General features: G+C 33.5%; 2 protein-coding genes across 2 annotated transcripts; one reads left to right on the top strand and one right to left on the bottom strand.

Moving 5' to 3' along the window:
• Positions 1 to 7637: 7637 nt before the first annotated feature.
• Positions 7638 to 8298, bottom strand: LOC149265378 (transcription elongation factor 1 homolog). The gene is made up of 4 exons (XM_089403701.1): positions 8183 to 8298; positions 8001 to 8071; positions 7845 to 7866; positions 7638 to 7692 (listed from the first exon to the last, which is right to left on the bottom strand). The coding sequence occupies exons 1-4, from the start codon at positions 8296 to 8298 to the stop codon at positions 7638 to 7640; spliced, it is 264 nt and encodes an 87-aa protein (XP_089259827.1).
• Positions 8299 to 9307: 1009 nt separating this feature from the next.
• Positions 9308 to 15513, top strand: LOC149265379 (uncharacterized). Its single transcript, XM_089403702.1, has 3 exons — positions 9308 to 10928; positions 11064 to 11115; positions 11397 to 15513. Exons 1-3 carry the CDS (start codon positions 9308 to 9310, stop codon positions 15511 to 15513), a joined length of 5790 nt encoding a protein of 1929 aa, XP_089259828.1.
• Positions 15514 to 25274: the final 9761 nt, after the last annotated feature.

The following is a 25274-nucleotide window of genomic DNA, read 5'->3' on the forward strand; positions in this document are numbered from 1 at the left end:
TTAGAGTAATTTTAAATATGAAAAAAATAAATATATATGAATGTGTTGTTTTAGAAATTTAATAATATCATTTTAATTTGATATTTCTGGATTAATTATGTTAAAAATATTAGTTTAGGTTTAGAGCCAACAATTCTGACTTATTATTATAATTAAAAATATAAATAATTAAAAATACTAATGTGATTGTTTATTATTTAAACTTCCTAATATTTATTAATTTTACTTCCATATACCACATAATCATAATCATGTAGATATTAATGTGGTCCATTACAATTATTAAGTTGTCATATTAATACACTCTATTACAAGGATTATATTATGATATTAACAATCTACTATTTTATTATAAATACGTAAAATGATTTTAGAGTAATTTTAAATATGAAAAAAATTAATATATATGAATTTGATGTTTTAGAAATTTAATAATATCATTTTAATTTGATATTTTTGGATACATTAGATTAAAAATTTTAGTTTAGGTTTAACATTTTTTATCCTTAACACAATGGAAAATTGTGTAGTCCAACAAAAAGATAAATTTATGTTTTCTAGGCAATTTTTTGTTGGCATTGTGAATTAGGTGTTGTCCTTGATGGAAGCATACCTAATGAGTTGTTCTTATTTGATATTATAAATATATTTGTAGAAACATTGTAGCATCAATATTAAACATAGACCTTAATATAAACATAATTATAGGTTTACTAACATTAATAATCTTGGATTGTAGATATTAGGTTTAAAAAATTGTGGAATTGTGTTCGGTGTTGTAATAATGTTATGATCGCTCATTTGATTTTATACAATGTGTATATGTGAAGTTTTTCTCTATTTGTAAATGGTAAATTATGTATGTATGTTACTTTTAATTTTATTCAACATTAAATTATTTTTTTGATATCAAATGTGTTTTTTTTCTATTAAGTGATTTCATTGTTTGATCATGGATCCATCTATTTGGAGTTGTCTTCCATTCGAAATTCTTGAACTTTTCTTCTTCTGCCTGCCTTTATCGGTTGTGATAAATTTTAGCATTGTTTGTAAGAAATGGAAGAATGTTTTGCAAAACCCTTCTTTCTTGTTACGTTCCAAGCATGTCTCTATGAACGAATTTGGATTTATGGTTCCTTTCCTCAATAGTGAAGACAATTATTTTGCTCCTAAATACCTTAATCAGAATGGGCACATATCTAAATTTCATTTGTGGTTCATAGATTCAAGATACAGAGTAGAGTCTATTGTTGGACCAATGGTGGTTTTATCGTTACCAACAGAATGCTCCCATACACTGAACTATTTTGTAACAAATCCATTTACAAAGGCCTTTAAAAACATAGGCCCAATACAAATTGGAGAGTGGGGATTCTTTTCATTATTGGAAAATGTAAGCAGCAGAAAATATGATTGGGTTGTTCTAAAACATACGTATGACAGAATGCAGTCTAAATTTTATGTTTACAGTAGTCTTGATAGGGTACTGCGAAGGGCTATTGTTCCACTTGGTGGCACTCCACCCCCTAAGAATGGCACGTTTTATAAAAGTAAACTTTTTTGGTCATATCTGGACAAAGAGTATGAAGATTATCTTCAATACGGGTATAAAATATATTGGTTTGATGTAATAAAAAATGAATGGGGTTTTTCATTTGTTCCAATCAGTGACATATGGTGTATGTCGTTAGCAATATACATGGATTAATTGATATGCCTTGCCAATGATGGCTCCACTTCTATATGGTCAATTGAAGAATTAGATCATTTACAATTTGGTCAACCGTGTGTTGAACGAAGAATTGAAAACTTTGAAAATGATTGTGGTTTCAGATGGAAGTTGTTGGAAACAATTTCTGCATATATGAATAGCAAATGTCCTGGTTATCTTCCATTTCGAACAATTCATGCTCTGGTTCTTATGTGAATTACAGTGAAGTCTGGGTTTTGGTACCCAATGTTGGAGGATTGCAGTGATTTGATTGAGTATGGAAATGTTTTTGCAAGAAGAACCCTCAGTACATTATTGATTAAGGAAATATTCAGGTAAAGTTGTTAAGGGTTAAAGACTGGATATATATGTATATGTATATGTATATGTATATGTATATGTATATGTATATGTATATATATATATATATATATATATATATATATATATATATATATATAACTGAGAATTGTTTTATAGTGCAGGTCGAACCGGAAGGAGAGTTCCTAGCCAAACCTCTTCGTATTCTCGATCTGCGGGAAACCCTCAACACATTATTGATTGGGGGAATATTCAGGTAAAACAGTTAAGGGGTAAAGACTAGATATATATGTATATATGTGTGTGTGTGTGTGTAACTGAGAATTGTTTTATAGTGCAGGTCGAACCGTAAGGAGAGTTCTTAGACGAACCTCTTCGTATTCTCGATCATCAAGAAACCAACTTGTGGAAATGAGCCATCCCCAGGCGAAAGGCTTATCCCGCATTATTTCCTGAAGAGGAAGAGAACACCAAGGACAGTGTTCCACATGAGGGGGGGGATCCAGCATGGAGAAGATAGAAGGTGCTCGGGGGAGATTCTGGATGTGATTGCCAGACTCGTGGCTGGGAGGAGATACCTTTCGAAAATATTATTTTTACAGGTTAACGGTTAAACTGAGGTAGCAAGTTTCTTAATAGTCTTAATGTTAAACCATAAATATTATTATGTACAGTAGTCATTATTATTCGTTTTTCAAGTTAATTAGAAAACTAAAGGAGAACCCATCAAAAAAATCATTGTTGAACTGTAATCACAACTTCACGTAGTAATTATTCATGTCTGTGAAATAGATTAATTATACTAAACTGTAGTTGTTAACATTGAATGCATAGGAAAGTGATTATGATGATAAGCTACCTTTTAACAGTTTTGAACACTTCTGAAGAATTCCACAGAAGATAAAACCTCTGATAGTAGAATGGAATACATGATTAATCTGACATAAAATAGAAACTGACATCTAGAGTAGAGTCTGGAAAAATCTAAGATACTGACAAGAATCCCTGCACACACTAAACATATATAATTGTAATTTCATAAAATCCAAAAATTAAAAATATTGGTGCACTATGCCAATGTTATGTTTTAAACATCGAAACCCAAAGAAAGACAATGAATAGCCTCATGATAACGTAGCTACCACAAGTCAGACAAAACTCATAGCCTCATAAATCTTTATACATATATATATCAAAAATGAAACCGACAGCAAAATGCGAGACTTCATTACCAAGCTACTACAGCTTAACCCTAATGTTCACATTCAAAGATTATGCGCAAGAATCAGGCGTTTGTTGCCTAAACTGTTCACACACCTCATACAAACATAATTAAACTAGTTCAGTGAATGGAAATGCAATAGACAGGTATTTAAATAAGCCTCAAACAACCGAGCAACGACACCTCCATTAGGGTTTGAGAATAATTATTACATATAGACTTTAAACATAAAGGACCAACTCGAAATCCCTTCAAACTCATTATAATTATAGTCCAATAGTGGTGATTGCCGACTGTAATGGCCGGTCAAGTAATTTAACCCAAAAACAAAGAGAATCATGAGAAGTTGTGTCCTGATATTAAAGTTTTTCTTTTACAAAAAAAAATAATAAACAACCTCTTTATCCTATGGCCAGAGTCTAACTTCAACCTGAAAAGCAGTGGCCATATTGTGAGATTCTGGAGTATAGCGTACCTGCAAGCCAACAGAAGGTAAGGCATGCCTTTGCCTTCAGAGTCAAAACTGGCGGCTCATTTCTAGAAACTCAGCTTAAAAATAATATAGTTATGGTTTTACCTGAGATAGGGGCACACCTTTGGTAAGTCACCCACCTGCAAAGGAAAATGAGAACCCTGTGTTAGAAATAGGAAATCCATTCAAAAAGGAGCGTAGTTGTAAATTTTTAGAGAAACCTAAATAGAGGACAACCACTCAAGCAATCACCTAATAAATAGCAACTTACAGGTGGTAGATGAGATGGGGAATTTGTTGACTTCATTCATCTCTGAAAATACTCGAGTCGCCTCTGTACAGTGGCGAGATAAAAACCCTCATAACTTTCCTAATCATAAACAGTCTTCCAAACATTGTTCCTTTGAGCAAGAAAAAGCCTATTGGGACAGCTGAGAGAGGGGTTACTTGTCTAGGTTCGATGGACGGACCCTCCTGCTCTCAATCCTCACAAAGCACCATTGACAAAGCTTCACCAAATGCCATAACCCAAAACCTTGCAGAGCAGCACGAAGCCAAATGAAGAAGAATCACAAAGCCATATACAACAAAAAACAATTGATAGTTAAACTAACCAAATATACAATCTTTCCCTTTTTAACTATTTTGGTCAAATTTAATAATTGAACATTTTAGATATTAAAGAAAATTTTCACTAAATTTTATAAAATTATATTAATAACTTTCAATTTTCATTTTCCATATCTATAAATTAGGGCGACCATAAAAATTAAATGGTTGGTAATAACACTCCAAACATGTACTTGATGGTACACCTCAAAGTTGATAAAATTAAATAAATAAATAAAAATCATAAGTATTAAGTAAATTATATTTCTATTTAAAAAATTGCTATTATTCCCCTCATGAGTTGTTTTTCATGGTAATAATTATGTGGGGGATCATGTCCACCACCTGGTTGAAAGGACATGGCATTATGAAGGGGGTGGTGAGGCCACCCAAATGCAAGCTTAAGCATGCAATTTTTTATTTCTGCCATGGCACTCAACATTGGAAGAGGGAGAGGATTGTACATAGATCTAAAGAGGCAAAGCACTGGGTGAAAACGACCTGTATGGTTCGAAGGTTATCCTAGTACATGACTGTAATGACTAGTATGCTATGTGGTGGGATTTAAATTGGTTGCTCGACATCTAAGTGTTGGGATTTCACCTTATCCCCAATCTGAAACGAAACTCAAGGAGGTGGGCACGGTCAATTATTAGGGATTCAAATATTGTTGCATTGTAGGGAGCACCTAACTCATGGTCTCAATGTCAAATGTGTCTGTGGTGCACCCTTGTCACTGAAAAGCCTGCAAATATTTGGTAATTTTAAATTCCTTTCCCTCTTTTCATTACTTGATTTTGCTCTGGACAAGTTGAGACCACACCCCTAGTTCATGTTTATGGTGATGTGCTAAATGATGTAACTATTTCAAAGTCTACATGAGGTAACACAAAATCAACACTTAAACATATACACATTTAAAAAAAAATGTATATTCAAGATTCTTAAACATGGAAATTCATCCTCACTTTGTCATGAAAATTCTTAATATGTAAACAAGATTTGTCGAAATGTGATGGGCCAATATCATGACTTGTCAATATGGAATGCCCAAAAAGCCATTACTCATTTCATGACACTTCTTCAGATAATAGTTTTTCAATTGATTATTTTAATTAAAAAGGAGAAAATGCATAATTACTTTGAAAAAAATATTAATCTTTGATAAACCTAAGAGTGTGGATAGTAATGAACCTTTAACCTCTTAATTGCATAGATGTTTTAATGAGAGGAACTCAACCAACTAAGTACTTTGATTTGTGTATATTACTGAGAATATTATCAATATTCATAGTAGTGTACATACATTAAAGATTAATATTTAATTAAATAGCAATCCTTAATAACTCCCTATTCATTATTGATTATCATGGATAACTCCCTATTGATTATTGATTATCATGGGGTAGGCAACAATCCGTCAAATAAAGGAGTGACCTTTCATTCAAATTCATACATTAATTAACATGTTTTAGGTGATATGGTTGCATAAGCAGCTGCAAATTTAGCAGTCAAAGTTGCTCAATATCGGTGAGTGAATGCATGAGTATCTTCAAAGAAACCTCCGTTAGCAACACTTCCAGAAAAAGTAAAAATATTTTCCAGGGAAAATGTGTAGTTGCGATGGCCATGTTTTAGCAAGAAAGTTATGGAAGTACCAAAGGAAGTATGTGGATGGTGCTTTGTGTGTAAGTAATCTCCAGGTAGTAGCAACCATTGTTGGTTGAATGTAGTTGTAAGAAATATTATGACAGAAGTTGCTTGGATGGCAACTGGCCTTCATCCAACAAAGAATGCCGACGGTCATTTTCCAACCATTATAGCTCCTATATCGTATATATAGGAGGACCAATTACATGGCCTTTTGGAGGGTCCATGGGAGAATCCATCCTACAGAAAACATTTGTGGAAGTCAATTTAACAAGCTTCAACTTTTGCCAAAGTCAAATATTATCTTCTGAAAGTAAAAATTTATGAGATTATTTTTTTCATTGTAGATTGTTTGAGAATTGCATTCAAAAATTCATATAATCAAACACCCAATTATTTTCCTTAATCTGATTTGGTTCCATTATTTTCTTAATCGTGTGAACTGTATGGCAATTGTGACATATGAATTATTTCTTATTCATGAGATTATATGGGGATTGTGATTGGTTGATATTTTCACCCTTTTAAATTGCAAGCTAGAAATGAGTGTCAGACATGTTGCACTTGCAGCAACTGGGAGCAGATACGTTGATGATTCCTCTACTGTGGTCTCTAGCAATCGAATTGGTTCAGTGTAATTGGCATAACCGCAAAACGTGGAGGTCATTTTCAACTTGGTTATGGCCATCGTTAACCTAAATTACTCTTAATTGTTGACTACAGATTACTCACAAATCAAAAAACACTATAAATTATTGAAAAATCAAAAAACACTATAAATTATTGAAACATAAAATTAACTATGTGGCACTATAAATTAACTTTTGCACCCAAACAAGTGGAATCTGGCTTCTAAAGTTTACAAAAACTCAATATATCAAACATTAAAATTGTGATTTCTACTACCACCTATATGTTGTTCTATGTTCATTGTAAAGCATGTCACACTTTTTTCTACTTGTTTAAAAGCCTTGTAAAATAATTTTTTTGAAAAAAATTAATCCCAAATCCTTGTGGATCTAAATAACCTTAAGAATTTTCTAATTCTAGATATAGCTCCTAAACACTATTCTATTCAATTGGATGGATGTCTTACTCCCGAAATTTTCACATTACATCTATTAGCAAGCCATCAATATATTTCAATTCTCTTTTTTATTCTATTAGAAAATTGCATTGACCTCATCATCAAAGGCATATCCATTTCTATTAGCAAGCTATCAATATATTTCAATTCAATTTTTTGATTTGTTGCGATAAATAGCCCTTTTAAAGTTTCTCAAAGTATTTATTTGTATTAGCCAATTATCAATGTATTTAAATTCCCTTTTTGATTTGATTTGTTGAGATAGATAGCCCTTTTAAAATTACTCAAAGTAACTAGATCTATATGGAATAGGAATTCAAGGTTGAATTTAAACATTTGATTCTGATATTACCAGAGAAAATCTAGAGAAAGATATAGACATTTCCTCCTTGAAGAAAGCCTTGTTAGGTGTGGAGTTCATAGTTGTATCCACTTATTTTACTAAAATCCTTCCCCAAATCAAGCCATAAGAAACCATAATTATCCATTCCAACTCCAATTAGATGGATTCAAATAAGTAAATAATATACAAATATTAACACATGATCTCGATGTCACGTTTCTATCACTCCGAATTTGATTGTTTTGCCTTTTGACATTCATCCAACCAGTCAGTAAATCTGCAAACGAGATGAAATACAATCGTTATAATGTAAACGAGATGAAATGCAATCGATTAAACATAAATAATTATAGCATACGAAAATGTAAAATATAATGTTTCATTCGATACAGTTTACAGTTTGTTTTCATCGGATCGCTGGAAACTTACACGTCAATGGGCTCGCTCAAATCTGAATACATTGATAGAAAGGAAAAAAGCATTATTGGTTAGCTCATATCCATGTAAAAGTTATAATTCTAAACGAATCTCGAATGAAAGAAGTGACTTGATCCACACTAAGAAGTTAATAACATGGAAACTCACTGTTGATTGTCATGGAGTAGGCGGCTGCGCACATCCTACACTTGAGTTCTCCGATCATTTGCTTTCGATCCCTATTGCATGGGCCAATTATATATAGGCGCGTTAATATATAAAAATCATAAGCGTTAATATATATAAATCATAAAATTGTGAAGAACTGAAAAACACGAATGATAGCTCACACGGCACATTCCACTCCCGCTGGATGGCTACAAAATGGACAGTTGAAAACAGTTTCTAATTTTGGTTGCTTTTTGCGCGGCTTATTTGAAGCAGCGGACTTCTTTCTTTTTCCCATAATAACAATCGCAAATACTCAATGATTTGACGAACGAAACCCGAATATAAACTCCTTTTGGGTCGAAACTATAATCATAAAATTTTATGTTATGATATTTAAGCTTTTCAACGGTAACCAATATCCATATAAATACATCATTATCACCTATGAAGTTTATTTTTCATTGTTAAAATCTAGTCGGCTCAAAAGGTTAGAATTTGGCGAGCAGAGGTTAAAATTCGGAAAGTTCTTTTTGGTAGTTAATTTTAAGTGATTTCTAGCTGTTTGCATTTAGGTTATTATAAGAATAATTATGTTGATTATATAATCTCCATAGATGTATTTTTAATATTTTAACACTCTCCATGTTTATAAGTTATTTATTTACTTTGATAATATTAAAAGGGTTGATTAGAACATAGATTTTTGGAGAAATTTTTTCATTTAAATTCAATTCACCTATATTGCGTTAATATATTTAACAAATGAAATATAATTTTTAATTTTATATCAATGTTATGCTTTATTTAATAAATTTATTTTAAGAATAAATAAAAACAAAAAAAACAAAAAAAAACAATTTAAAATTACAATTGTTTTTTCAAATGAACCAGAGAATTAAAATAAATAGGACCTTTTGTAATTAAAATGAATTTAAATAATTCTGTAACAACATTTTTTATGATAGCAGTTAATAGGAATTTATTAGATTAAGGGCACATTTGGCATCCAACTAGATTCATACTAGGGAGATGGCAAGGGTTTGGGAGCAGAGTTTTTGCACGGAACCAGGACCAGACGTGGGTTAGGGTTCCAACAGTGGATACAGTACGCAGGCGTAGGTATAGGAGGGAAAGCGACTGGAGGACTGGCAGCTAGAGGTCAAAGTTGCTTTAGTCGACAGCTGGGGGGCCTTTGAACAGTGTTCATAGTTTTCTCCGTTTTCCCTGAGACAGCAAAAGACAAGGGTTTTTGAGCTGGCACCAAATCCGTTTCCGGCGACCTCTCCCAAGCGGTCACAGTAACCATGGTTAACCCTAATGAACTGTTGGACCTTGACCCGGAAATGGAAGATATTCTATCTGTTTGGGGAAAAGACCCGTCTGCGAGGAACATTGAACGCTATTTCGGTGGTTATCAGTCTTCAAGGTCAGGAACCCCTCTGCAGAAATCGTCGGAGAACAAACCTTCCTCTCTCCAGCCACACAAGGTCAGTGAAGGAAATGTATTCAAGCATCAGGAACTGGCTTTCTCACAGCAGTCGGGCAGAATTGTTGAGGAGGTGCGGCATGCAAGCTATTCCCAGAGCTACGGCAGTAAAGAAAAACCCTACCCGGCTGGGCATTTCCTTTCAGGAGGTATAGAAGACATAGTAAATATAGGGCTTCTTTCTGGGCAAGGAAGTGCAAGGGGACCTGGAAGGGTTTCAGCGATCTCCAGGGTATCATTCATAAAAGACCAGGGTCGCCCCAAAGGTATAGGAGACCATTCGGCGGAAGGATTCGAAGCCCCTCCCGATTGTCAAACGGTTGGAACTGAAGGAACTGTGGGTGCTCAGGTTAGTAATCAAACCCCTGTCGACCCCCTCCCTGATTTCACAATTTTTTCGAAACATCCTTGCTCGGAGTTCGAAACCCCTCCGAATCCGGATCAGGAAGACCCAGCTTGGAACAATTCTATTAAGGAGACCAGGGAGGTAGCCGCTGGGAGTAAGAGAAAAGGGGAGAAGAGGAAAACCCAGAGGCCTATTGGCTCTCAGGATTTGGAAGGGAACCTGATTTTGGGTATGGACGTAACAATTGAGGAATCTTTGGAGGTGGCAGAATGTACCCTGGTTGGCAGGGCGAGAGGAAAGAAATTTACTCCAGATTTTATCCAAGCTTGGGGAGAACAACATTTTCTGTCTGACAAAATCAAAGGGTTTGAAGCCTCAAACCTTGCAAAGGGATGGTTCATGTTTCGTTTTGAAAACAAAGAGGCAGCAGATTGGGTTCTTGAAAGGAACTGGACTATAGGAAATATCCATGTACTGCTAAAGAAATGGAATCCCCTTTTTGATGCTATCCATGAGAAAACGGATGTCTATCCGGTTTGGGTTAGAGCTCCTGGGCTGCCCTCTTTTCTATGGGTCGAATCAGTCTTCAAAGCTATAGGGAACAGGTTGGGCACCTTCCTGGAAGCTGATATGTCCTTCCTTGAAACCAGGAACAAAGCGATGGCTCGGGTCCTAGTGAGTCTAAACCCCAGCAGAGGACTTGCTCAAAAGATAAACCTGCAGTACAAAGATTATGTTTTCGAGCAGATACTGGATTATGAATTTCTGCCTTTCAGGTGCCATAGATGCCATGTATATGGCCACTTAGCCAAGGAATGTCCTTTGGGAAGGAGAAGAAGGCGTTTTCGGAGGACATCATCTCACTGGGAGAAGGACTACAGTCAATCACTCTTCAATCAGGAGAAGGAGGGTTTCGTGGATCAGAATGCTGAAGGAATGGAGACAGAGGCCTTTCCGGAAGGGCAAGCTCAGGAAGTGCCTCAGCACAGTGAACAGTTCAAGGTCCTGGAGCCGGAACCAGCTAAAGCCAAAGAGGTGTTCGCAGGGGAAATGGCAGCTTCTCAAAATCCTTCTGACACCGAAAATATAAAGGGTATGTGTTTAGACCCTCCTCCCTCACCCATTCATTTTTCAGATCCAAATATAGATAGACAGCCGTTAAATTCTCCTTCCTTTTCCATGCATCAAAAAGAAAATAACTCCGTATCTCTGATGGGAACTGATATAGAATCAATATCGGCTGCAATGCCCTCCCTAGACCTGAATTGTGAAGATGCCCTGTCTCCACATGCCTCCTTGAATCCTCATACTCCTTGTCCATACAATCTTAGATCCCATGGTTGTAAGCCCGGTCCTTCAGGTTCAGTAGGAGGTCTAGGTCTTCTTCCCTCTAAAGGCCAATTAAAAAACAAAAGAGGAAGAAAATCTGATCTAGCTAAGGCTAAAATAAAAGCAAAATTTGATGTAGCTGATGGAAAACAACAATCCATCCCTGGGGTTCTTAGAGCAGTGCAGACCCCCGAAAATGTAATAAAATGATTCTATCTTCATGGAATTGCAGGGGTTTGGCCAGTAAACCCAAAAGACTGGCCCTTAGAGAATGGATTCAAAATTCTAAATCAGAGATTCTTTTTCTGCAAGAGACATTAGGGAGTGGAGCTGAAGTAGAAGTGAATCTAAATGCTCTCCTTCCAGGCTGGAAATTCTCAGCAGTGGATTCAATAGGCCACTCAGGGGGTTTGGCAATAGGATATAAGGAGGGGAGAATAAAGGTGCTAAATCAATGGGGGATGAAGCAAGTAATGGGTATGGAAATCCTCTCCCCTGATTTTGCATTGCCTATTACCATCCTCAATGTATACGGGCCCTGTCAAGGAAGGGAGCTCTTCTGGAATGATTTGATGTCCAAATCTCTGACGAAGGCTAATCATCTGGTGTTGGGAGGAGACTTAAACTTTTCTGTTGGGAGAGCAGAGGCTTGGGGTCCTGCGGCAAGGGAAGACCCTTTGACGGACTTTTTCTTAAATCTCCTTATGGTCAACAACCTCATAGATGTCAATCCGATTAAACTTAAGCCGACCTGGAGGAATCGGAGAGCAGGGGAGGCTAGAGTGGCGAAAAGATTGGATCGTTTTCTCATCTCTGAAGATTTAGCTTCAAAGGTTCCTATCCTCAGGCAATGGGTTGAAGAAATGGGATTCTCTGATCATTTCCCGGTTAGTATTGACCTCTCTTTTCCCCCTCCAAAGCCTCCTGCCCCTTTTAAGTTCAACTCCTCATGGCTGCAAGATTCCTCTTTCATCAATCTTTTCAAAGGAACATGGATCCACCCGGACAATAATTCAAGAGAGGATAAAAGTTTCCTGTTTATGGAAAATCTCAAGAGACTGAAGAAAGCGACAATTCTCTGGGCAAAAGATAGGAAGGCAAAGCAGAATGAGGAGCAGATCAGGATAAGAGAAGAACTGAAAAAACTGGAAAGCATAGAGGAGGATGGTTATGCTACCCAGGCTTCAAAGGAAAGGATTCTCCACCTGGAAAAGCTTCAGAACCAAATTCTTTTGGCAAAGGAAGAGGAATGGAGGCTCAAGAGTAGAGCGATTTGGCTAAAAGCTGGAGATGAGAACACCAGTTTCTTTCACAACTATGCAAAAGGAAGGAAATCAACAAACACCATTTGGAGTCTTAAAAACGAAGAAGGGAGGGAGTTTCGAACTTTCACTTCTCTTTCAGGTCTTGGACAGAGACATTTCCAGAGCCTTTTTACTGATCCGGGCGAGGCTACCATTGCTGAGGTAATTAAGACAGCTCAATGTTTCCCAAGATTTGTTGAGGAAGCAGAAGCAGAGGAGATGTCAAGTCCAGTAACTAAGGAGGAAGTAGAGGCAGTGATGAAATCTATGGCCAAGGACAAGAGTCCTGGGCCGGACGGATGGACTATAGAGCTTTTCCTTCATTTCTTTGACTTGATTGGTGCAGAGATAACTGAAGTAGTAGAAGAATCTAGAAAGAAAGGAGAAGTATATAGTCCTTTCAATGCTACCTTCCTAGCTCTCATTCCGAAGAAGGAAGTCCCTGAGAATTTTGAGGACTTTAGGCCAATTTCCTTATGCAACTGCATTTACAAGATCATTGCTAAGGTGATAGCAAACAGAATCAAACCTATTCTATCGAGCCACATCTCATTGGAGCAGTTTGGGTTTTTAAATGGAAGACAAATTCATGAGGCCATCGGAGTAGCTCAAGAAGTTTTACACAGTGTCAGACAAAAGAATAAGAAGGGTGTTGTAATAAAAATTGATCTATCCAAAGCTTATGACCGGATCAACTGGATTTATATTCGGCTGCTTCTAACCCACTTGGGGTTCAAACATGATTTCATCAGTTGGATTATGGGGTGCATCTCTAATGTCAGCTATGCAGTTTTAATCAACGGAGCAGCATCACCCTTCTTCAGAGGACAGAGAGGTTTAAGGCAAGGATGCCCTTTATCTCCACTGCTGTTTCTCTTAGCGGCAGAGGGTTTAAGCAGGCTGATCCAAAAAGCGAGAAGGGAAGGGAAGGTAAGAGGTATAGAGGTAGCAACTAATCTTTTCATCTCTCATCTTCTTTTTGTTGATGACATATTGATTTTTTCAAACGGAGCTCCTAATGAACTCAAGGAATTAAAATCCATCCTAGATTTGTTTCTGAAAGCAACTGGTATGCAGATAAATCCTAGGAAATCTCAGTTGTCAGTGGCAGGTATGGACAGACAGGAGAAGAATTTTCTGCAAGTTATGTTTCCTTTTCAATATAGCTCCATGGACTCCCCGTTCAAATACTTGGGGTTTTGGCTAAAACCAAATGCATATAAAAAAGCAGACTGGAATTGGTTGATAGCCAAGATAGAATCTAGAATCTCTCACTGGAGTTTCAAATGGCTCTCCAGAGCTGGGAGACTGACCCTTATTAAATCTGTGCTTTTGGCCATTCCAGTCTATTGGGCAGCATTAACTTGGGTGCCTAAAGGAGTCCTGGAGAAAATAAGAAGAATATGCTGCAGATTCTTGTGGGATGGCTCAAAAGAGAACTCGGTGCTTCCTTGGGTGGCCTGGGACAAACTGGCAAGGCCAAAGGAATGGGGAGGTTGGGGGATAAAAAGGCTTCCTGATTTCAGTCTCTCTCTGGCAGCAAAATCAGGGTGGCGATTAATTTCGATGGAAAATTTATGGACTAAAGTAGTCAAAAGGAAATACATAGATCCTACTCCTTTGGAAGATTGGATAAGGATCTCAGTTAAGAATAAGAAGAATGTCTCAGTCATTTGGAAAGCAACGGTGGAAGCATTCAAAGTGATTGAACAAGGCCTGGCGTGGAGGATAGGGAATGGCAGGAATCTGAAGATAGGTTTGGACCCCTGGGTAGGTTGTAATGAAAATTTTGCATTATGCCCAGGGCTTATCAGACATTTAACAAGTAAGGGAATCTTCACTCTAAATCAGGTGGAGAAGGTAGGTCACTCTAATATGTGGGGACAGGCTTGGAAAGATGGGGAAGAACTAGGAATAAATATCAGATGGAGGAACGAATGGCACACTTATATCCAAGAGCTCAAACGAACCAATGTCAGGTTAAAAAATGAACCTGATGCACTGATATGGGCTCATGGAGAATCTGGAGAATATTCTCCTAAGGGTGGATACAAATTTATAATGTCAAGGAAAGGATGGGGTGATCCAGAATGGTGGTCAAAGTACATCTGGAAGTTAAAGTGTCCAGCCAAGGCCAGACTTTTCTTCTGGTGTCTGTTAAAACGAAAAATTCCAACCTGGGATATCCTTCAGTCAAGGTACATGTTTGGTCCAGGGAGGTGTCCTGTATGCAAGTCAGATGAGGAAACAATCAACCACCTTTTTATCCATTGTACTGAATCAAAAAAGATATGGGGGGAGATAAGGAGATTGCTAAATATTCAGGCAGAATGGGGGATTGGATCCTTGGAAGAAGTCTGGGGAAATTGGTGGCAAAAATACCCAGATGGGAACATGAGAAACCTTCCCCTCATTTTCTGTTGGGGGGTCTGGATAGCTAGGAACAGGTGCCTCTTTCAAGAGAAGGTAACGCCGGTAAATGTCACTGCAATTCATGTTGCCTCTATCTACTCGTCTATCCCGGTTTCAGAATCAAAAAATCATCTTGTCCATCCCAAGCCTGTAATCATCAAAGAAGGGATCCCGTGGGGTTTTTTTGATGGAGCATCTCAAAACAATAGGGCAGGTGCAGGAATGGTTATTCACCTAAATGAAAATCACTCTTTAAAAGCCTCCGTAGGTCTAGGGACAGGATCCAATAATTTCGCCGAGTTGTCAGCTCTGAGATTTCTCCTCTGTTGGCTTCTTCAAAGAAACATCTTCACAATTCAGATATTTGGAGATTCCTTGAACGTCATAAATTGGGTCAATGGGAAAAGTTCATGCAAAAATCAAATTTTGAAGCTTTTGTTGGATGAACTGCATAATCTAAAATCATCTTTTAACAGCCTATCTATATGTCATATTTACAGGGACAGCAATTCTACAGCGGACCAGCTTTCTAAGGAAGGTTTGCAGCAGGTTATGGGAACCTGGAAAGTTGTAGAAGACCGGCAGGGACAGATCTTTTCTTCCGATCAGCCACCTTTTGAACTTCCTCAATGACTGCATATTTTTGTTGCTACTCATGTTATGGTTTTTCTGACACTGTTTACTCACTGGCTCTACATCAGTTTCAAAAATTTCTCAAACAGAATCTGTACATTTTTCTTGTTCGTTTTTTTCTTACGGACTCTATGCACATACAGATTTTGTATTGGGTTGTTATTCCTCTTTTGAGGAGACCCTAAAAACTCTTTTGGTTTTATTTTGATGCCTCTTAATGAGAGGATGGTCCTACAGTCAAAATCTGAACTTGATATCAGATGCAAAAGATATGAATATACAGCTAGATTTTATGAGGTCAGTCAGTCAAAACAGCAGAAAGTTTTTCGTCCCTTAACTGATTGCAAAGCAGTCATCAGAACCATCAGAAATGCTTATAGCATATGCAATGTAACTTTTTATTTCCTTAATAAAAAGTTGGCCTTTTCTTCGAAAAAAAAACAACATTTTTTATAATAATTTTATAAAATTATCCAATCTTGTTTCTCCTCTTGTTCCATTTTCTTCCTTGACTTCTCTTCTCTGTTTTAATATTTCTCTTTAATAATTCAAATTTCCATTTTCTTCCTTTTAACATCCATCTATTTACTAAATAAGCTTATAATCATAAAATACTTTTATAATTTTAATATCTTTTTATAGCCCTAAAATTACTTTTAAACCGTATTTATTATCCATTCCAATGCCCTAAACTAATATATTTTTCATCAATTTTATCTATCTTTATTATTTCACATTTTCCTTTAATTTACTTTATACCCTTCTTTAATGTTTGAATTTAAGTGGTTTAGTTTCTTTATTTATTCATCATCTTTATTCAATTTTAATATGTTCAAATTAAATTTCTGAAATATTTTAAAAATTGTAATAATATTTTACTCAAATAAACTAAGGGATAATTTCAATACACCTAGCTGACCTAATTTACAACTTTTATAGAACAAAGATAATAAATCAGTGCTGCATTGTCGTGAAGTATCCTTCATATAGTATAGTAGCTTACTGCGAATCAATATTTATCCTCTTATAATGTGGGTGGGTGCAGTCATCACTGTGTAACCCAAATCCAAATTGTGCTACGTCTAATAGAGAGCCAAGGTCAGAAATAATATAAACGAACGGTCAGCCCAGTTGTTGAATAGAGCTCTACTCAAATATATCGCATAAAAAAATTACTTCATCAGATTTGGTAGACTTAGATATACTTTTTCATTCGCTTCATTGTTTTTATTTAATAATAAGCATTGGTGAGGAATCTAGATTCATATATTAAAATTATTTTTCATATATATTTAATTGATTTAAAAAGTTTATTTTACAACTAAGTATGATGTGTAACTTGTAGGTCATCAAACTTGAAATTTTGTTCATCTCTAAAAAAAAACCTATATTTAAATTCATTACATCTAAAAAATTGCAGAAAAATCATCTTTACCAAAGTTTTAATAATTTTTGTTAACCAGATAATTACAATCAACTCCTAAAAAAAAATATGATACTAAGATTTATACTAATTTTAATGAAATTAATTAAACTTTGTAATAATGGTTAAAAAATATTTATTAAATGAGAAATTGTTTAAATTATAAATAATTAATAAATATTTACATCAAAATTATTTATTAAATCAGAAATTGTTTATTCACATACCTAAATGAGTATAAATTACTCATAAACCTTAAAACTAAAACATAAAATTAGTCAATTAGTCATAAGCTAAATAACTCATAGTTAATGATAATTAGTCATAAATCTAAGTTACTTATAATTCATGATTTATTGAAATATAAAATTACTTAGGTATCATTCATTATTCATGATTTAATTTGACAATGATCTTAACGTTTATACTAATGAAATCATAAGTTTTGCAATAATGATTAAAACAATATTTATTAAATGAGGAATTGTTTAAATCACATTAAATTAATAAATATTTAAATCATAACTATTTATTAAATGAACCTCTTTACTCATATACATGAATTACTAGAAATTACTAATAAACCTAAAAATTGAAACACAGAATTAGTCAATTACTCATAAACCTAAATAAACCATAGTTACTTATAATTAGTCATAATAATTCATGAATCTAAATTAATCATAATTAACCTAAATTACTCAAAATTGTTGACCATAAACAAAACAAAACAAAAAAAAAAACTATAGATTACTGAAACATAAAATTAATTATGTGGAACTATAAATTAACTTTTGCACACAAACAAGTGGAATGTGGCTTCTAAAATTTACAAAAACTCAATATATGAAACATTGAATTGCTATTTCTACTACCAGCTATATGTTGTTCTATTCATTGTGTATTGTAAAGCATATCACACCTTTTTCTACTTGTTTAAAAGCCTTGTAAAATATTTTTTTGAAAAAATTAATTCCAAAGCCTTGTAGATCTAAATAACCTTAATAATTTTCTAATTCTAGATATAGCTCTTCAACGCTATTCTATTCAATTGGATGGATGTCTTACTCCTGAAATTTTCACATTGCATCTATTAGCAAGCCATCAATATATTTCAATTCTCTTTCTGATTCTATTAGAAAATTGCATTGACATCATCATCAAAGGCATATCCATTTCTATTAACAATCTATCAATATATTTCAATTCAATTTTTTGATTTGTTGAGATAGATAGCCCTTTTAAAATTTCTCAAAGTATTTATATGTATTACCCAATTATCAATGTATTTAAATTCTCTTTTTGATTTGATTTGTTGAGATAGATAGCCCTTTTAAAATTACTCAAAAGTAATTAGATCTATACGAAATAGGAATTCAAGGTTGAATTTAAACATTTGATTTTGATATTACCAGAGAAAATCTAGAGAGAGATATAGACATTTCCTCCTTGAAGAAGGCCTTGTTAGGTGTGGAGTTCATAGTTGTATCCACTTATTTTACTAAAATCCTTCCGCAAATCGCACTAAAATGTACGTGAATCTAGAATGTGCATGTACTCACTTTTTTTTCTTCAACAAAGCAAATGTTAGATCAATGATGATTGAAGATTCATCAAGTTATTTGGGATAAATATTACTTCATTGTCACAATAATATCTAATTTTCATATCTGTTATCCATATTTAATTGCACTAAGGTATGAGGATTATAATGGATTTAAGGAATTTATGTATTCCTTTTTGTACTTAAAGTTAAACAAATAACTTTTCAACTCTACGATCTAATAGACAACATTTTATTTTTAAATATTCTTCAATATCCAATTGAAATTCAATAAACTCTACAATAACATTATTTACATATATAATAAAAAATCATTAGATATCAAATTCAATGGTGCATTTACTTTTTTCCTAAAATATCTACTCAAATAAAAAATAATAGATAATTATCTAAAAGATGTTGAGATTTTGGATAACTAGGAAAGTATTTCCGAAGAAACCCATCAAAGGGACCCATTTTTTATTATTTAAATTTCATAATATTTTTTAATTTAACCTCCATATACCACATAATCATAATCATATAGATATTAATGTAATCCATTACAATGATTAAGTTGTGATATTATCGTATTCCATTTCAAGGATTATCTTATGATATTAGCAATCTATTGTTTTATTAATAAATAAGTAAAATGATTTTAGATTAATTTTAAATATGAAAAAAATTAATATATATGAATATGTTGCTTTAGAAATTTAATAATATCATTTTAATTTGATATTTCTGGATTAATTATATTAAAAATTTTAGTTTAGTTTTAGAGCCAACAATTCCGACTTATTATTATAATATTGATACTAAATATCATTAAGTTTTGAAATATAAATAAGTAAAAATACTAATGTGATTGTTTATTATTTAAATTTCCTAATATTTATTAATTTTACCTCCATATACCACATAATCATAATCATGTAGATATTAATGTGGTCCATTACAATGATTAAGTTGTCATATTAATACACTCCATTACAAGGATTATCTTATGATATTAACAATATATTGTTTTATTAATAAATAAGTAAAATGATTTTAGAGTAATTTTAAATATGAAAAAAATTAATATATATGAATTTGATGTTTTATAAATTTAATAATATCATTTTAATTTGATATTTCTGGATACATTATATTAAAAATTTTAGATTAGGTTTAACATTTTTTATCCTTAACAGAATGGAAAATTATGTGGTCCAACAAAAAGATAAAATTGTTTTTTCTAGGCAATTTTTTGTTGGTATTGTGAATTAGGTGTTGTCCTTGATGGAAACTTACCTAATGAAATGTTCTTATTTGATATTATAAATATATTTATAGAAACATTGTAACATCAATATTAAACATAGACCTTAATATAAACATAATTATAGGTTTACTAACATTAATAATCTTGGATTGTAGAGATCGGGTTTAAAAAATTATGGAATTATGTTCGGTGTTGTAATAATGTTATGATAGTTCATTTTAATTTATACAATGTGTATATGTGAATTTTTTCTTTATGTGTAAATGGTAAATTATGTATATATGTTACTTTTAATTTTATTTTGTTGATATCAAATGTGTTTTTTTCTATTAGGTGATTTCATTGTTTGATCATGGATCCATCTATTTGGAGTTGTCTTCCATTCGAAATTCTTGAACTTTTCTTCCTCTGCCTACCTTTAACGGTTGTGATAAATTTTAGCACTATTTGTAAGAAATGGAAGAATGTTTTGCAAAACCCTTCTTTCATGTTACGTTCCAAGCATGTCTCTACGAACGAATTTGGATTTATGGTTCCTTTCCTCAATAGTGAAGACAATTATTTTTCTCTTGAATACCTTAATCAGAATGGGCACATATCTAAATTTCATTTGTGATTCATAGATTCAAGATACAGAGTAGAGTCTACTGTTGGACCAATGGTGGTTTTATCATTACCAATAGAATGATCCCATACACTCAACTATTTCATAGTGAACCCATTTACAAAGGCCTTTAAAAACATGGGACCAATACGAATTGGAGAGTAGGGATTCTTTTCATTATTGGAAAACGTAAGCAACAGAAAATATGATTGGGTTATTCTAAAACATACGTATGACAAAATGAAATCTAAATTTTATGTTTGCAATAGTCTTGAAAGGGTATGACAAAGGGCTGTTGTTCCATTTGGTGGCACTTCACCCACTAAAAATGGCGTGTTTTATAAAAGTAAATTGTTTTGGTTATATTTGGACAAAGAGGATGAATATTATCTTCGGTACGAGCATAAAATCTACTGGTTTGATGTAATAAAAAATTAATGGGGTTTTTCATTTGTTTTAATCAGGGACATATGGTGTATGTCATTAGCAATATACATGGATCAGTTGATATGCCTTGTCAATGGAGGCTCCACTTCTGTATGGTCAATTGAAGAATTAGATCATTTCCAATTTGGTCAACCGTGCGTTGAATGAATAATTGAATACATTGAAGATGATTGGGGTTTCAGATGGAAGTTGTTGGAAGAAATTTCTGCTGATATAAATAGCAAATGTCCTCATTATCTTCCATTTCGAATAGTTCATGTTCTAGTTATTATGTGCAACTGCAGTGAAGCTCCTTTCCTATTACATGACATGATGATTAGCATATGTTTTCCAACAGATATTGATAATTCAACTAATGAACAAATGTCTGGGTTTTGGTACCCAACGTTGGAGGATTGCAATGATTTAATTGAGTATGGAAATGTTTTTGCAATTGCTCCCCGTATGGATTCCGTTGATGAGATTCCACCATTGAATATGGATATGGATTCTTAGGATATTAGTATTCTTAGGAGTTCCTATAAATATTTCCATTTTATATACTCTCTATGGTTGTGGAAAATATTTCCATTTTTGTCTCTATACATACTATGGGTCTTTATGGTAATACTTTAAAATTATTCTTTTATCGATCTTTATGATGTAAAATATTTCATATTGTTTCCCCTAAAGTTTTCTTAATTACATGTAAATGTGTCTTGATGTTATGCATTTTTCTTTATTTGTATAATATAATTTCTATGAGTTATGTTATACATGTTATTTGTACTAGTTTTTGTCATGATTCTCAAACAATGTTATATCTTTATGTACATTTTAATATTTGCATTTATATTTTGATAGTATATCGTTCCAAATTTTTAGATATACTTCCAAGTCATATCATTCTTAGAGTATTGTGTCCCAATAGTATAAGTTTTGTTTTGATTCTAATATGATACATGGAAATTTAGACTTTTTTGTTTAAGCCATTTGGAAGAAATCATTTTTGTTTTTAGCCATTTGGAAAATGCCTTATACATTTTGATAAGTTTATATGGTGGGAAAAATAGCATATACACATTTTATGTTTTTTTACATTTTCCAAGAAAAAATTTGTGCCTTTTTCATTCTTTTGTGTTTGTTTATATTAGATATTTTCAATTTTCCATGTTTATGATTTCATAATGAATATTTTATTATTCATTGTAGACATGTCATCTAAAGGCACTATCAAGCATACAAGAAAACAAAACTTGTCACCAGAATCACGTGAAACGTCTAACGAAGGTCATTGTTTACGATATCAACAAAATAAGTATGCCATAAATGAGTATAGGAGAGCTACATATCATAGAAGAACAAGTGAATCCACTCTTGAAAATGATTTTATAATTCCATGTAAGTATTGTACTATGAATGATATAATGGAAATGACATTTCCTGTTGATATTTCATTATCAAAATATGCTCCTCGACAACATAATCTTGTTGTTTGATGCTCTCCTGAAAATGTTCATAACATTGGGGAAACATCTTGCAATCAGGATGAACATCATATCGATAATGTGTATGAAAATGTCGACCCTAACCCTTTCATGTGTCCAAAGGTTGCAAAACATCCATGGTGGACGTAAGGATGACATTTCGTGTGGTGATTTGGATGATATTTTAATTGGACATTTGTTTGATAGTTTGGAGCCAGTTACTCAAAACATCGTATCTTCCAATCTCACTTATCAAAGTAATGTGGTCCCACCAAGAGAATCAATCATCCCTGATAACATTTCACACGTAATAATGGAGGTAACACAATGTTATTTTGATTCTTGCTGCAATAGTGGTTGTTTTATTACATTCCTCTATTTACAAAGTTTTTTTTACTAAACTTATAAGTTATTTTATTCTCTTGGAATAGGATACAACTTGTTTTGATAGAGATCTAGAAATTAATTCCCAAATTTTTCCGTCTACTAATCTGAGAAGTGAAGATGAAGCATGCCATAACCTTCCTGTGCATTTTCCTCGATGATCAAATTCCAAGAATAATGTAAATTTTCAATGTTTTTGATTTCCTTTTCTTCGAACAGGACACAACTCATTTCAAAAGAGGCATACAAATTAACTTTGTAGATGTTCCATCTACTGATTTTAGAAGTGAAGAGGAACCATCTCATAGCATTCATCCACATCACCAAACAAATGTAAATGTTGAGTGCATTTGATATTTTTATCATTTTTTCATTTATAGTTGGTTGGACATTGAATTTTGTATCCTTTAATGGAGAAACCATGATTTCATCTCACTAGGTTGGAGAATTGGAATCCAAAACATCAAATTGTAAAACTAATGTAGATGTTTAATGCATTTTATTTATTCTCCATTTTTGAATATTTCTTTGTTGGATGTTTAGTTTTATAACGTATTTTATTTTTTTGAAACAAAAAACAACTCATTTGAATAGAGGCATAGAAACTACATCCTAAAATGTTTCATCCACTCATGTTAGAAGCCAAGAGCAACCATCTCATAACCCTCATCCACATCAAGACACAAATGTAAATTTTTAATGCATTTGATTCTTTTTCATTTTTTCATTTATAATTAGTTGTAAATTAAATTTAAAATCTTTTATGAGAAAGAGACCTTTACATCCTCTCAGGTTTGAGAAATGAAGACCATAAATTTGGAAAGAGCTTTTCATAGATCCATTCCATATTCTTCAAATTTTCGAAGGGAATGTCATGTTCCTAAAGATGAAGTACATGTTAGAAGAAATTTTACTCCTCCAAATGGATTTCAACATGGTTCGGCCAATAGAGGTCATATTCATTGTGATGAAAACATGATTGCAATGCACAAAATATTTCGAACAAAGATAGATAGCTTATCATTTGTCCAAATGTGCCACATTTTCCAAGAATCGTATCCCAGAATCCATGTTTTGAGACATTCTGAAGGACCTATTTGTAGACGATGTAAGAGTGAAAGAGGAGCCCATTGTTTTTGTCAATATAATAACATGGATCTTGGTGATAAACCTCATATTTTAAGAGTTCTTACTCAAGTTGAAGAAATGCTAATAGCACGTTTTAATCCTATTTTGAAAGTGATACATGATCGAGGTGGTAAATATAAGTATAGTGGTCATACAATTAGCTTTCCTCAAGATATTTCTACAATTGTACAAAGTCTTCCCCGATATGTTGAAGATATTGACTTTTTGATTATGAGGAGACATGTCGCTCAGTCTAAATATTATGAATGTTATGTCAAAATATCTCGAGTGATGGCTTCATTGCTTTTCAAAATCCAACATGATCAATATTATCGAGATGATGTAATTGACTATGATTCAAATTCTTCAATATCATTATCAACAAATTTAAGCCTAGAGGAGACAACTGTTGATATTTCAGGAAGAGCATCATGTAATAAAAGTTAATAAACGAAAAATCATAACCACGTTTGATGGGAAAATTATTCCAAGTTGAATGTTGGGCAAGACATCCTAGTGTGGGTGTTCATTGGTTTATTAATGTGCCAAAATGCCATTTTTCCTTTCTAAAGCCTTAGCCATTTCATTTTCCAATTCCCTTAGCATTTTTTTATAATGTTGATTCTTCACATGTTCAAGACATGGATTGGCCCAGTATTGGTACCTCTCCAGTGAATGAATCTAATATAGAGGGGTTATTAGATATGGCATTCCCAACATTGCTCCCCACTGGTGATGTTGATTGGTTGCAACCATGTATTTGTAGTGTTGAAATCCATGAGTATGTGTTGCATCATCTTAGGTACTATGATCAAAGATTTGGAAGCCATCCTCACTTTTGATATTACCTATTGAACATGATAATGTGACATCGGAGCCAAGAAATTGTTGCAGTTCTTGAAAAGAAACATTTACATGATAACTCACCTACAGTAATGAAGAGTTGTGTCACCAACTATCTGATTTACCAAATAATAAGTTGGTTGAGTATGTTATGCGGTTTGGTTCTTCTCTGAGAGGTACAAGCGCATACTGGACTAAGTGTCGAGCTGAATTGACTAATATGATTACTCAGTTAGGATGTCCATCTTTATTTTTTACTTTGAGTGCAGCTAACACAAAGTGGCTAGAGTTGCATAAACTTATGCCCATATATTCACATTATCGTTCTTCAAATGAGCATCATATGAAAATTGAGAATGTTATCCAGTACCCTCATGTAGTTGCCACATTTATGCACCATAGATTCAATATTTTTCGAGAGGAAGTTATCCAAAAATATCTTAAATCTAAAGACTTCTGGTACAGGTTTGTGTTGTTGAATTTATTTTGTATACTTTGTCAACTTTTATTATGATTCTATTTATATTGTTTGTAGTAACTATATCTTCATTTTTTTCAGATATGAGTGGAAACATAGAGGTTCAACACATATCCATTGTTTCCTATGGTTAGAAGGCGCTCCTGACATGGAACTACTTGATTGGTCAAATGGT

This window comes from Pinus tabuliformis, chromosome 6, assembly GCF_031772625.1.
Source record: "Pinus tabuliformis cultivar Carrire ecotype Pingquan chromosome 6, CPIR1, whole genome shotgun sequence".
NCBI lineage: Eukaryota > Viridiplantae > Streptophyta > Pinopsida > Pinales > Pinaceae > Pinus > Pinus tabuliformis.

Excerpts from the sequence above, each read along its gene's own strand:
- LOC149265379 (XM_089403702.1), top strand. The coding sequence starts at position 9,308 with ATGGTTAACCCTAATGAACTGTTGGACCTTGACCCGGAAATGGAAGAT. Across the intron at positions 10,929-11,063 it reads TGACACCGAAAATATAAAGG|AATCAATATCGGCTGCAATG; the intron begins GTATGTGTTTAG and ends GAACTGATATAG. Across the intron at positions 11,116-11,396 it reads CTGAATTGTGAAGATGCCCT|GGGTTTGGCCAGTAAACCCA; the intron begins GTCTCCACATGC and ends ATGGAATTGCAG.
- LOC149265378 (XM_089403701.1), bottom strand. The coding sequence starts at position 8,298 with ATGGGAAAAAGAAAGAAGTCCGCTGCTTCAAATAAGCCGCGCAAAAAG. Across the intron at positions 8,072-8,182 it reads GCGGGAGTGGAATGTGCCGT|GGATCGAAAGCAAATGATCG; the intron begins GTGAGCTATCAT and ends CCCATGCAATAG. Across the intron at positions 7,867-8,000 it reads CTACTCCATGACAATCAACA|ATTTGAGCGAGCCCATTGAC; the intron begins GTGAGTTTCCAT and ends CAATGTATTCAG.